General features: G+C 39.5%; 1 protein-coding gene across 1 annotated transcript in view; it reads left to right on the top strand.

The window, feature by feature from the left end:
• CADPS (calcium dependent secretion activator) overlaps positions 1-14,783 on the top strand; it is a 661,462-nt gene that overhangs the window by 521,283 nt on the left and 125,396 nt on the right. The window contains exons 14-18 of the mRNA XM_063941549.1: positions 8,766-8,867; positions 8,979-9,042; positions 9,298-9,421; positions 11,267-11,335; positions 12,132-12,149. Coding sequence (XP_063797619.1) covers positions 8,766-8,867; positions 8,979-9,042; positions 9,298-9,421; positions 11,267-11,335; positions 12,132-12,149 — 377 coding nt within the window. The remainder of the gene's footprint in view (positions 1-8,765; positions 8,868-8,978; positions 9,043-9,297; positions 9,422-11,266; positions 11,336-12,131; positions 12,150-14,783) is intronic.

Here is a 14,783-nt window from a genome sequence, read left to right as displayed (position 1 = left end):
GAATTACCCCGTGTCTCTGCCTGTGCTATCCATCTCTCCCTGTCTTGGTTGTGTCTCTGCCTGTGCTATCCATCTCTCCCTGTCTTGGTTGTGTCTCTGTCTGTGCTATCCATCTCTCCCTGTCTTGGTTGTGTATCTGCCTGTGCTATCCATCTCTCCCTGAATTGGTTGTGTCTCTGCCTGTGCTATCCATCTCTCCCTGTCTTGGTTGTGTCTCTGTCTGTGCTATCAGTCTCTCCCTGTCTTGGTTGTGTCTCTGTCTGTGCTATCCATCTCTTCCTGTCTTGGTTGTGTCTCTGCCTGTGCTATCCATCTCTCCCTGTCTTGGTTGTGTCTCTGCCTGTGCTATCCATCTCTCTCTGTCTTGGTTGTGTCTCTGCCTGTGCTATCCATCTCTCCCTGTCTTGGTTATGTTTCTGCCTGTGCTATCCATCTCTCCCTGTCTTGGTTGTGTCTCTGTCTGTGCTATCCATCTCTCCCTGTCTTGGTTGTGGGCCTAATTCAGAGTTGATCGCAGCAGCACATTTGTTAGCAGTTGGGCAAACCATGTGCACTTCAGGAGAGACAGATATAACATGTGCAGAGAGAGTTAGATTTGGGTGGGGTGTGTTCAAACTGAGATCTAAATTGCAGTGTAAAAATAAAGCAGCCAGTATTTACCCTGCACAGAAATAAAATAACCCACCCAAATCTAACTCTCTGCACATGTTATATCTGCCCCACCTGCAGTGCATATGGTTTTGCCCAACTGCTAACAAATTTGCTGCTGCAATCAACTCTGAATTACCCCGTGTCTCTGCCTGTGCTATCCATCTCTCCCTGTCTTGGTTGTGTCTCTGTCTGTGCTATCTGTCTCTCCCAGTCTTAGTTGTGTTTCTACCTTTGCTATCCATCTCTCCCTGTCTTGGTTGTGTCTCTGCCTGTGCTGTCCATCTCTCCCTGTATTGTTTGTGTCTCTGCCTGTGCTATCTATCTCTCCCTGTCTTGGTTGTGTTTCTACCTGTGCTATCCATCTCTCCCTGTCTTGGTTGTGTCTCTATCTGTGCTATCCATCTCTTCCTGTCTTGGTTATGTTTCTGCCTGTGCTATCCATCTCTCCCTGTCTTGGTTGTGTCTCTGCCTGTGCTATCCATCTCTCTCTGTCTTGGTTGTGTCTCTGCCTGTGCTATCCATCTCTCCCTGTCTTGGTTATGTTTCTGCCTGTGCTATCCATCTCTCCCTGTCTTGGTTGTGTCTCTGTCTGTGCTATCCATCTCTTCCTGTCTTGGTTGTGTCTCTGTCTGTGCTATCCATCTCTCCCTGTCTTGGTTGTGTCTCTGTCTGTGCTATCCATCTCTTCCTGTCTTGGTTGTGTCTCTGTCTGTGCTATCCATCTCTCCCTGTCTTGGTTGTGTTTCTGCCTGTGCTATCCATCTCTCTTGGTTATGTTTCTGCCTGTGCTATCCATCTCTCCCTGTCTTGGTTGTGTCTCTGCCTGTGCTATCCATCTCTTCCTGTCTTGGTTGTGTCTCTGCCTGTGCTATACATCTCTTCCTGTCTTGGTTGTGTCTCCGCCTGTGCTATCCATCTCTCCCTGTCTTGGTTGTGTCTCTGCCTGTGCTATCCATCTCTCCCTGTCTTGGTTGTGTCTCTGCCTGTGCTATCCATCTCTTCCTGTCTTGGTTGTGTCTCTGTCTGTGCTATCCATCTCTCCCTGTCTTGGTTGTGTCTCTGTTTGTGCTATCCATCTCTTCCTGTCTTGGTTGTGTCTCTGCCTGTGCTATCCATCTCTCCCTGTCTTGGTTGTGTCTCTGCCTGTGCTTTCCATCTCTCCCTGTCTTGGTTGTGTCTCTGACTGTGCTATCCATCTCTCCCTGTCTTGTTTGTGTCTCTGCCTGTGCTGTCTATCTCTCCCTGTCTTGGTTGTGTCTCTGTCTGTGCTGTCCATCACTCCCTCTCTTGGTTGTGTCTCTGCCTGTGCTATCCATCTCTCCCTGTCTTGGTTATGTTTCTGCCTGTGCTATCCATCTCTTCCTGTCTTGGTTGTGTCTCTGCCTGTGCTATCCATCTCTTCCTGTCTTGGTTGTGTCTCTGCCTGTGCTATCCATCTCTCCCTGTCTTGGTTGTGTCTCTGCCTGTGCTATCCATCTCTCCCTGTCTTGGTTGTGTCTCTGCCTGTGCTATCCATCTCTCCCTGTCTTGGTTGTGTCTCTGCCTGTGCTATCCATCTCTCCCTGTCTTGGTTGTGTCTCTGCCTGTGCTATCCATCTCTTCCTGTCTTGGTTGTGTCTCTGCCTGTACTATTCATCTCTCCCTGTCTTGGTTGTGTCTCTGTTTGTGCTATCCATCTCTTCCTGTCTTTGTTGTGTCTCTGCCTGTGCTATCCATCTCTCCCTGTCTTGGTTGTGTCTCTGCCTGTGCTATCCATCTCTCCCTGTCTTGTTTGTGTCTCTGCCTGTGCTATCTATCTCTCCCTGTCTTGGTTGTGTCTCTGTCTGTGCTATCCATCTCTCCCTGTCTTGGTTGTGTCTCTGTTTGTGCTATCCATCTCTTCCTGTCTTTGTTGTGTCTCTGCCTGTGCTATCCATCTCTCCCTGTCTTGGTTGTGTCTCTGCCTGTGCTATCCATCTCTCCCTGTCTTGTTTGTGTCTCTGCCTGTGCTATCTATCTCTCCCTGTCTTGGTTGTGTCTCTGTCTGTGCTATCCATCTCTCCCTGTTTTGTTTGTGTCTCTGCCTGTGCTGTCCATCTCTCCCTGTCTTGGTTGTGTCTCTGTCTGTGTTATCCATCTCTCCCTGTCTTGTTTGTGTCTCTGCCTGTGCTATCTCTCTCTCCCTGTCTTGGTTGTGTCCATGTCTGTGCTATCCATCTCTTCCTGTCTTGGTTGTGTCTCTGTCTGTGTTATCCATCTCTCCCTGTCTTGGTTGTGTCTCTATCTGTGCTATCCATCTCTCCCTGTCTTGGTTGTGTCTCTGCCTGTGCTATCCATCTCTCCCTGTCTTGGTTGTGTCTCTGCCTGTGCTATCCATCTCTCCCTGTCTTGGTTGTGTTTCTGCTTGTGCTATCCATCTCTCCCTGTCTTGGTTGTGTCTCTGCCTGTGCTGTCCATCTCTCCCTGTCTTGGTTGTGTCTCTGCCTCTCCTACGCTTCTTTTCTTGTCTTAGTTGTGTCTCTGCCTGTGCTATCCATCTCTCCCTGTCTTGGTTATGTTTCTGCCAGTGCTATCCATCTCTCCCTGTCTTGGTTGTGTCTCTGTCTGTGCTATCCATCTCTCCCTGTCTTGGTTGTGTCTCTGTCTGTGCTATCCATCTCTCCCTGTCTTGGTTGTGTCTCTGTCTGTGCTATCCATCTCTTCCTGTCTTGGTTGTGTCTCTGCCTGTGCTATCCGTCTCTCCCTGTCTTGGTTGTGTCTCTGTCTGTGCTATCCATCTCTCCCTGTCTTGGTTGTGTCTCTGCCTGTGCTATCCATCTTTTCCTGTCTTGGTTGTGTCTCTGCCTGTGCTATCCATCTTTACCTGTCTTTGTTGTGTCTCTGCCTCTCCTACTCTTCTTTCCCTGTCTTGGTTGTGTCTCTGCCTGTGCTTTTAGTCTCTCCCTGTCTTGGTTTTATCTCTTTCTGTGTCCTCAGTCTCTCTCTGTCTTGCTCTGCTGTACGTCAGGCGGTATAGTGTAACAGAAGGGGTGGTGTGACTTAATGACGTTAAAAAAAATCCCTAGAGCTATAGGACATACTGTAATACTGAAATTGGGGTCTGAAAACATGATGATCACATGAAAAAGTCTGGTAACAGATTAGATTACTGGTTCCCAAAGAGGTCTCAAACCTGTGTTCTGATTCCTACAATCTGCATACAGTATCTTCTAGATCTTCTCATAGCGTTATATGATAATCTAGTGAACTCTTACCCATAATGTTCATAATGTAAGGTGTAAGTAATACACATAATTATTTTGTAATGAGTGAGACACTAGGTCAAATACCCGTACCCTGAGACAGTTACAACACTTCAGGAGGGCGCTTTTAATGAGACAAGTTGATACTTATAAATCAGTCTGCAGGCACTCTATAGCAAACCATAAAGATTTATTGAATAAACGTTACATTTTCTTGCTGCAAAAGATAAAGAGTACTTCAAACCTTATTGATATTTGTAACAATTATGCAAATAACACTTTTTGTGTTTTCAGGGTGCAGGTCAGCCACCCCCCCCCCCCCCCCCCAATCGTCAATAAAAGATTAAGGGGTACATTTACTAAGCAGTGATAAGAACAGAGAAGTGAGCCATTGGAGAAATTTCCCTATCAACCAATCAGCAGCTCTGTATCATTTTATAGTATGCAAATTATAGAAGTTACTACAGTGCTGATTGTTTGCCATGGGTAACTTCTCCACTGGCTCACTTCTCCACTCTTATCACTGCTTAGTAAATGTACCCCGTAGACAGAGACCAGTTTTGAAAACACATTTTACTTACAGACAAAAAAAACATTCTCTGCAACCCCAGTGACATTTATTTTATGGTAGATTTCTCTGTTACATTTGTGATATATTTGCTTTAGTAGCCTGAGCAGCTTGAGAGAGAGAAAAAAAAAAAAGTATACTATTTTGATCCAGTGATTATTCTCTAGTGATTTGAATTCAAATAATATAAGACCCCACTTTGAGTATAAATTACTTATAATATATATATATATAGCTCCAGCAATAAATCAGCACTCATGAGACTTGTATAAACAGGATCAAATATATATCCATATTTTATTTTTAATAAACTAATGCAATAATGTAATATATTTTTAAAGAGCTGCCATTCACTTTTCAGTTGTAGCAGTAACTTGTATTTTTGTCAACGTGCTGATAAATAATTGAAAATAAATGCTACCCAATTAACTTTAACTTTCTAATTTTTACTTAAATTTATGAAAACAATAGAATGCAGGATAATTCTTTTTTTATAATTCTTTTTTTTAATCAGTATAATTCAAAAATAATATATTATTTTACTTGTTTACATGCGCATTGTTTAAATATTCTGTACATGTGAAAAATTATATATATATATATATATATATATATATATATATACACACACACACACACACACACACACACACACACAAGCAGGCCGGCACTCAGTTAAATGCCCAATAATACTTGCCCTGGTGCCCTTCCAGGTACCGGATTGAAGCCCTAATATACAGCAGCAGTAGCGTCCGCACTCATGGGTCTCATATGTGAGGTAAAATGAGGACAATAGTTTTGTTCAATTTAACATTTTGGTATATTTCAACGTCTATCAAGAACATTATATATATATATATATATATATATATACACATATAATATATATATATATATATATATGACATTGTAGAATATACAGAAAAAAATAAGTTAATTATATTTTTATTGTATGTGATGATATATACTGTATATATGTTTGTTTGTTTGTTTGTTTGTATATATATATATATGTATATATTTGTGTGTGTATATATACATATATATATATATATATATATATATATTAAAAACAATAAGTTATCATTAAATCAATAATAAGATAGAATTAAAGTATTAATAGCAGCTAACGCTAAATAAACAAGAACTTTGATAATGAAATATAGAATTTGAATTTTAAATACATGTTATAATTGTCCCTGGAAAATATTAATATTCAACTGCACATTTTATATGTTGAAACACACCTGAATTATACACACATATGAATTATTGTCAAAATAAAAGGGTGAAGTGAGATTATTACAAGATAATAGAGTTTCCTGAGTAGATGAGCAGCTAAATGTGATCATAACTAGTGAATCCATAGACATGCAGCTGGGAGATAGTATCTGAAATTTGACAAACCCACAGAAAGTATTATTATTTGTGACATGGCTCAATATGGGAGTTTGTGAGGAGAGTGAAGATGACAGAACTGGTGCTATCCTCTGTGACAACAACTTGAAAAGCAGGGAACATGACATCTTTCCTATCGTGCTGCCGAATATGTCAACTTGTGAAGGACAGTGAGAAAATGGTTTGCCAAAAATTTGAAAGGTGGATTCAAGAGATGCTTGTCGTGTCAGATATGATCTAGTCCTCAGCTGCTTGAGACAGGAAGTCCTTGTACACTTGATGGCTCTTAGTTGGCAGGCCCTTCGAGACATCCATGTTACTTCCAAACGTGGCAGCCGCTGACCTGTGGACAGATGGACTGTTTCGATGACAAACGACACACGTGGTATTTTTTGAAGATGATTTTAAATGAATATATGTAATAAAACCAGCCATGATTATTATATAATAGGTGATTGTTTACAGAGATGCATTGCATTTTTTCATTTCTCACTACTTTGGGCTTTTTGGGTTCTTTTTTAAAACTTTAAAATCTTTCTTACATCCCTGCCATCTCTGTCTTGTGCCACAGGTGTTAGACAAGACCGAATCTCAGTATGATGAACATTTTGCAATTCTGAACCAAATACATTTTTATTGCCGAATCGATTCATAAATATTTTTCTTTTGGTTCTGTTCAAATAAAAACAACAAAAAGTCTATGATAAAAAAATTTAAGGTTCTAAATAATTATTTTATTTTTAATTAACCAGGGTGTTTTTTTGTGGCTCAATTTGTTAATCTTGAACATTTTTGATTTAACTTGTTTCTTCAAAATCAACATTTCCTAAAACATGTTCTTTATCAATTTTCAGCTCAATCCTTGCCCTCAAATTTACTAAATTGTTCGCTTATCGAAACGCCAAGCCGCCATTTCCGTGCCTGTAAATGATACAATCTGACACTTTAATTGTTACTTTTCAATGTTCTTCCATATGAGATATTACATTACACCAAATTATATCCCAATAACATAAATATTTCATTTGATTAAAAGTTTTGTAAGTGACATCTGCGTATCCACCTGTACTTGCCGGTGTTTGAGAAGTGATCTTTCTCACTCACAAGTAAGGTCTGTGCAGGGTTTAAAGGCACAAGATGTTTGGTGTGAAGGGGCCTCTGTCTAAGAGGTCGGTCAAACATTACAGTACAGATTGCAATTTTTGGAATTTAGGGTCTTTTGATTTGTTTAATAAAGAGAAGTAAAGCTAACCAATTAACCCCTGACAGGAGGTTCATTAAAGGTTTGTAATCCTTTGCCAAGTCTTTTGTGCAAACTAAACTAGTCTAGTGCTGAGGATTTGAAAAGCTTAGGCTGCTCACTGGAGGAGGCCCAGACTTAGAACATTTGTTCAGTTTTCAGACGACTTATATTACCAGAAACAGACTGTGTTGATATAGAACTGCGTAGTTAATGGTTGAATCGGTGTACTTTGCCCTCTAACAATAGCAAGGAATAACGATGGCTGTCTGGGCTTCTCGGTTCTTTAGTGAATGGATTAGACTTGTCTCTTGGCTCATTCATATGGCTTATGCCGCGGTGTAAATATTCGAGGGCTATCCATATTATGTAGCTGCCTGGGGATAAAGACGAGAGGAAGTGTATACTTGTATTTTGTGTCACCTTATATGCCTTTTGTTCACCAGACCACAGTTTCATTCTCTCATGTAATACTTGGTTCCAGGGATTATTGAGTAAACATTGTAAAAAGCATCATTTCAAGGGACCCATTAATTGCTGTAGCGCCTATATTTCAGATTCCCTCACGTTTCTCAGTATGAAATTGTGAGTTCAAAGGAACAGTGCACAGAGGGATATGTTTAATATACTCCTATTGTATTGAGTGTATAGGGTTTATGGGGGTTATTTATGAAGAGTCAGGTTGTAAAACCCATCACTTGACCAGTATTTAAGAGAGCAGTGCTTCTACTAGCCATGTCTTGATAAGAAAAGCACTGCCCTTTTAAACATCAGGCAGAAACATGATTCTAAGTGGCGGGTTTTACAAATGGACTCTTCATAAATAAACCCTCGTGTGCTTTCATGTATCTGCGTTATGCTTGCCTATACATATATATATATATATATATATATATATATGTGTGTGTGTGTGTATATATATATATATATATATATATATACACAACACTAAAACTATTTTTAATGTTCAAAATTAACATTTATAATACACGATGTGGTCCACCTAGCTTGCACCCCTGTGAAGGATCCTTAACAGAAGTTTGAGAACATTGATTTTTTACAAATATTTCTATTGTTGACCATTACATGCCTGTGCACAGCCTGACAATGACAGATAGGTTTAAGACCCCGGGTCAAATACCTGTTACTATACAAGTTACTCTGGTGTCCACATGTGTTGGAAACACCAACAGGGAAAGTTTCGAAAGCATCGATTTAAAATGAATGAAAATCATTCTCATTCGATGTTTGGTTTCAGGGGCTGAAACACACATTTGCTAACATGCGTTTTTTTTATTTTTAAAGTATTAATAGATATGTGTTTTGGCCCTCGAAGTACAACCTCGATTTTGATCAATTTTTAAATTGATTAAGATCGACCTTTAGTAAATTTTCCCCAAAAATCTATATTTACACCCAGCTCAGCAGAAAACTGGCCGATAAATTGTTCGGCACTATGCACAATTTATATGTGGTTTACTAAAATGTATTTTTGTTTGTATAAATCAGAAACATAATTGTAGATGAAAATCTTTACTGTTCATTGTGTATTATCTTTGTAGCATGACTCACAAAGACAAGATACATTTAATGCAGAGTCTTATCAGCTCTCTATATCTGCTGTATTTTACTGCCTGTGTCATGAGGTAAAGCCACAAAGAACTCATTTCCGTCTCTTGTCCTCCAGGCCTGATGGCATCGGAACAGTTACAGTTGAAGAAAAAGAGCGATTTGAAGAGATCAAAGAACGGCTGCGTTTACTTCTGGAAAATCAGATCACACATTTTAGGTAAAGCGTCCCAACCTATTACAGAAACCAACATTTCTGCCAGTTACCACAATGCCACTCTCCAGGAATAGGGTTTGAGCACAGGAAAACTATATATTCATATATTCCTAGGTATTGTTTTCCATTTGGTCGACCAGAGGGAGCATTAAAAGCAACTTTATCCTTATTGGAGAGGGTAAGTGTTAATTTCTTCTTCCAAATGTTGCATTTTCTTTTTGTTTATTTTAATCTGAACACATTTGTAATTTAGCCCATTGACCTCACGGCTGAAGAAAAGTAAAACATGCATACATGAATTGCGATAATATTTCCTTGATCATTCAGGATCTCAGTGGATAACATTCTAAAACTAAATTAAAATGATTTTTTTTTTCCTAGAGAAGTTGTTTGTAGATTTCACTTCCCATTTTGCTGGTTTCCCATTATCAAGGTTTTAATGAAAGATATAGTTACTCCTGTTCCACAAGAAGATGTGAAAACTGTTATCCGGAAATGTTTGGAGCAAGCCGCTTTAGTCAACTACACCAGATTATCCGAATATGCCAAAATTGAAGGTAAGAGACACATTTTCCAAAAATTGCTGGATGTTTTATTATATTTTCTGAATTCACAAAATGTTTTTTTCCTTGTCGACAATGCCACAAATGATAACTGGTTTGTTAAATAGATGTGCTGTGAGTACTAGTAATATTTTACTGTTGGCAGTCGGCTGTGTTGTTGAGGTATGCCTTGAATTATTGTCTTATATTGTATTATATTAGATCTTGCCTTGGGCAGTGTATAAACCAGCTTGGAGTAGTACGTTCTCTCATAGACATTCTGGAAATTGAGAGAGTACTATGTAGCATCGATCAATAATGTGTAAGGTAAATTGTTGCAGGTGTTACTTGGTATTCTAAGACAATTGAAATGCGTGTGTTATGCTTTCCATATTTCACACTGAGCTAATGTAGCAGCCCGGAGATATAACTGTGTTTGTGGAATAGCTCTGAATTGTAGCAATATTGATGGTGTTTAATGTTTTAAGAAATGTGTTGATTTTCACCACCCTTATTGCTGTTGAAAGAGTTTCTTTGTCCAAGATCTTTGTAGGTCAAGTGGGCTTTAACTCTCCCCACCTGACAATGCAAGAAGAAAGGCTGAATGTTAAGTTATTAAATCTCCTCCAGTGAGAAACACTTAAGAATTGGGCACTAAAAGGATTTTATTTGAATAGATCTTGTCTTGGAGATGACTGATGCAAATAACACTGTATAGGCTTTGCTGTTGTTGTGGTTTCATGGTGATGAATTAAAGGTCTTTTTTGGTTTGGAAAACTGAAAGACATCACTGAGTACATATGCGTAAGATATGAATGATTGAATGTGGGAGGTGCTTGTTCGGGACCAACAAGAATATTCTTCCCCAAAAAAAATTCAGAAGAAGTTTTTTTCCTTTTTCCTGAAAGCTGTTCTAGTAAGTGCTAACTCGCTGGTAAGATCTGCTCTCTTTCAGATAAGTCAATACAAAACAATCTTTAAGATCTGTAAGTAAAAATGCATTCATTTCCAAAGTAGAATACAATAGCGCGTACTCTCCTTTTGTGACGCAATTCTTCTCGGTTGTGTGAATAATACTCCACCCCTATTTTCTTTGCACTGTGACTTTTAGGTCTGGGAATACTTTGAAGCAACAAACCTTTTCTTTTCCAGCTCTCTGTTTAGAGAAGTCCCTCATCCCACACTACCTGCTCTCTGCTTCTTTCCCTCCTTACTTGTATTTGGCACAGCCATTTTCCCTCTGCCTTTCTGAAAGTGGTTGGCGTGCCAATACCAGAGCATGCTGGGATTGTTAACTTTTAACAACCCAACATCCACCAGTTGCATGAGTCTGGTTTTCACTCATAAGCATAGTGCAGTCACTTTGCTAGCTACTGTACTACTGCCACCCACCACAATTTATTTTGTAAGTCTCTCCTCCAAATGAGCCATGTTTGAATTGACTTCAGAAATCAAAAGACATTAAATTCAGGTGGCAGTAGCAATCCTTCTGAAAACTATGCTTATGAGGAAAACCTTTACGTGCCTTGGATACTTAAGGCTTGAATGCTTAGTATCTCAAGCCAAATTCAATCTATTTTCTTTCCTTTTATGTTTGGATCATTAGAGTCTTGCAAAAGACACAAACTCCCCTATCCCCAATAAAAAAGAAATAAGACTTTTCAACATCATAGTCACAATCTGTGACACATGGGCATGCTGAATGGTTAATCCAGCAAAATTCAAATTTAAAACACCCTTTCTGTGTATCCCGAAATACAATCTTTTCTCCTTTTAACCTAATGTAACATTTTCCTCTAACCTTTGACCTCTTTACCTCTCTGACCTAAGCCTCTTGCATGCCCAAATCCTCTTTTATAGGGAAAAAGAGAGAAATGTATGAACACCCTGTCTTCTGCTTGGCCTCCCAAGTGATGGATTTAACCATTCGTGAGTACTTACCACCACCTCCTTTCCATGCTGTCTCCACCCTGTTGCCATTATTTCAAGAAACTTCAGATCCAAACTAATTCACTTTCCTTGCTTCAAGTCTATGAACATTACCCCTGTCTGTTGCTTCTGTCTGTGAAACCCAGTGTGAAAGTCCAGTCACTTTTTATCAGCCTAAAAGAGGTTAAAACAACCAAGCCATTTGTCTGTTATAAACCGGCACCTGTCTGTAAGTTTATGTCTGTGACCTGAATGCATTTTTACTTTTGCTTCTGTGTATCGCCAATTTGTGAATTGCTTACCACTGGTTTACAAAATAAGAGCCCCTCCACAGTGCGGGGCATATGACAGCGATAGAGGTTTGACTCTCAATTACTTTGTTTAGTAAATAAAACTTTTTGAAATAAGTGAATAACGCGTTTCGAACATCTTCAAATTGTCCTAACGCATTTCTCTGGTTTTGTGTGTTGCTAATTTTGCAGCAATCGTGATTAGAACATATGACTGACCCCTTCTTGAGAAATGTTAGATGTTTAACAGTTTTGTATTCAAATTCACTGATTTAGTTTATTTTTTTTTCTCCCCACCTGGTGCAGCCTCCTCTTCCTGTTTTGATGATGGAGTTTTGATGTTAATAATTTTGGGTGGATGTTACATTTTTTTTTTTTCGTTTTTGGGCAGTCAAATGTCAAATACCAAAAGTGAATGGGGTGATAGATTGGTCCATTTGCTCATTAATCGTGCATATTGTGTTCTTTCTTTCTCTTCTTTCCTCCTTGCTCTCTTTTACAAATAGAGAATCAAAAGGATGCAGGTGAACAACTGTATATGCATTATAAAGTAATAGGATTGTAATATTTTCTGTTCCCTTTTATTTTATTTTCATAGCTCCTTAAGTCATGTGCTCCTGCAGGCTATAACGGAGTCACAGTGTCACTTAAGGAGTTAATTTGTGCTGTCTCAAATAAAAAAATAATACAAAAAAAAATACTTAATATACTTAGTGCAAATCCATCATCTCAAGAGCAGTGTCGTTTCCTTGCTTGGCACCAAATTATTCTGTACATATAAGATTGTCAAAGACACAAATCTCCATCTCCCCCTCTCATATTTGTGTTGAAGGCTTTTTTTAAAATGTTTGTGTTTTCTGTACTTGTGTACTAACAGCACAGTCAGAAAAAAAATCTTTGTGTTTTCTGTCTTTTATGTGTGTAAGATAATGAGATGTAACGTTACATGGCTCAAATGATGTAGCGATTTCTTGATACCTGCTCTTCGCAGCACAAATCACCCTTTAAGTGTGAAAATACACACCAAGAATTCTTCACATTTGAAGATTTGCATTTTTCTCCAAAGCAGGGTTTTGTTGTTGTTGTTTTTTTCTAAATTCCACTAAAGGGCCATCTCAGCGTAACCTGGGAAACTTCACATTATTCTTATTTTGGCATTTTGCATTTCCTTATTTTTTATTTAGTTATTTTCGGCAGGATTTAAAAAAAAAAGTATCTTAATACGCGTCTCTCGGAACTTGAAAATTGGTAGCTGTTATAATAAGGAAACAGGGCAAATGCTAATTTAAACACATGGCGGTTCATGCAAAGTTTAGCGCAAGTTGGCCGTAATTGAACCCACTTTGCATACATGGAAGTAAAGGCGGATAATCACCCGTATACAGAGTCATAGGCTTCTATGTGGTTGGACAGTCCCCATACATATGCTTCATTTAATTGACCACGGATGGAGTTAGTGCACTAGCTCTACCCATGGTGTCAAATATTAAAATGACTTAAATACCTGTACATAGGCCACAGTTTCTGTCATCATGCCCTTATTATACTTAGCTTATGTGCCAACCCCTCAGTAATGCCCCTTCTGTCACATTTGGAGATGCAACTGAGATATACACATGACTCGTCATAGCCCGTGCTTTTGTATACTTGGCTCCAGAGTATACCTGGTGCAAATTCAAGCAAGGTCCAAACCGCTAAACTGACTTTCGTTTTACTTTGCTTACAGGGTGGTATTAAATTGTTTGAAAAGTCAGTTGGGTGTCTGTTTTTAACTATCTAGTAGACAGGAAAAAACAGACGCCCAACTGACTTTTCAAACAATTGAATTCCACCAACAGAATGTAACAAAGCTCTTGAAGTCCCATGATGCCTTTCCACAATTAGAGGTAAATTTACTAAAGCTTTTTAAAAAGAAAAGTGGACCTGTTGCCTATAGCAACCAATCTGATTCTAGCTATCATTTTGTAAACTGTACTAGATGAATGATAACTAAAATTTTATTGGTTGATCAGGGCAACGTCTCTATCCATTTTAGAAGTTTTAGTAAATCTAGACCAGTGTCTTGCTGATTTTTTTTTTTTTTTTGTGTGGTTCTGCAGTAATTCTGCGTCAATAAATCCACAAGGGTCTTCTAGGGCGTAATAATAAAATGTAGTCTGATATTGAAGTACGTTTTGATGTATAGATTTATGGGGGCTTACTTGAATAAGGACAAAATGGGCCTTCATAAGTATAGCTAGAAGTGACACCAGGGGCTGAAACCTGAGCATCAAATCCAATGCCCAGATATTTTTTTTATTTTTTTCTTGATTGCGTTTTAAATGGTTTTAAAGAATATTTCCATCAGTTTGTAGTCCCTATCTATCATGCTTCTCTAGCAGAGTATATGTACCAGGACCTGAATATGCAAAAATGGGAAAACTTTCTTTGTTCAGGTGGTAGTGCTGCTAACATGTCCCTACAGCCATGGCTTCTGTTTTATACCCCTTTAACATCTCCAATGCCGGATCCCACCCGGGAATTGGAAACGGCTCCTTCCCGGTTGGGATCCGGCATTGGAGACTCTCCTACCCCTTTTGGCTGGCTGTCCGACCGGGGCAATATGCCGGGTCGGTTGCCATAGTGGTGGGAGACGGAGCCGACAGCAGGGGTGGAGGCGGCGCTGGGAGATGAGCTCATCTCCGCGCCGCCTCTCCCTATCTAGTAAACGGGTCCCGGCTCACATTGACCCAGGAATCCGTTTACGCAGCCACTGACCTGGTATTCAACCCAGGAATAACACTGCTTATAACCCGGGTTGAATTACCGGGTCAGGCGACCCAGGAATTTTGACTTGGCGCTTTCGCACTGCACACTGACCCATGTTGACCCGGCAATATGCCGGGTCGATACCGGGTTATTTGTGCGATGTGAAAGGAGAAGAATGGGATTTTGGAAACTCCAAAATCAGATTGTTTTTTTAATTAGGAATTTTAAATGGGAGGTGGTTGATAGTCAAAATGTTGACACCATAAGGCCGACAGGGTCAAAAGGTCGACACATGTTTTTGAGGGTTTTTTACATTTTTACAACTTTTGCTGCATTTACTATCTATGCCAGAAACGAATTCAATCGAGTCCAAAACGTGGCGAGTGAAGCAAGCCCGCGAGGGGACGCAT

Source organism: Pseudophryne corroboree, chromosome 9 (genome assembly GCF_028390025.1).
Source record: "Pseudophryne corroboree isolate aPseCor3 chromosome 9, aPseCor3.hap2, whole genome shotgun sequence".
Taxonomy (NCBI): Eukaryota; Metazoa; Chordata; class Amphibia; order Anura; family Myobatrachidae; genus Pseudophryne; species Pseudophryne corroboree.
This window is presented reverse-complemented; position numbering and strand designations above follow the sequence as displayed.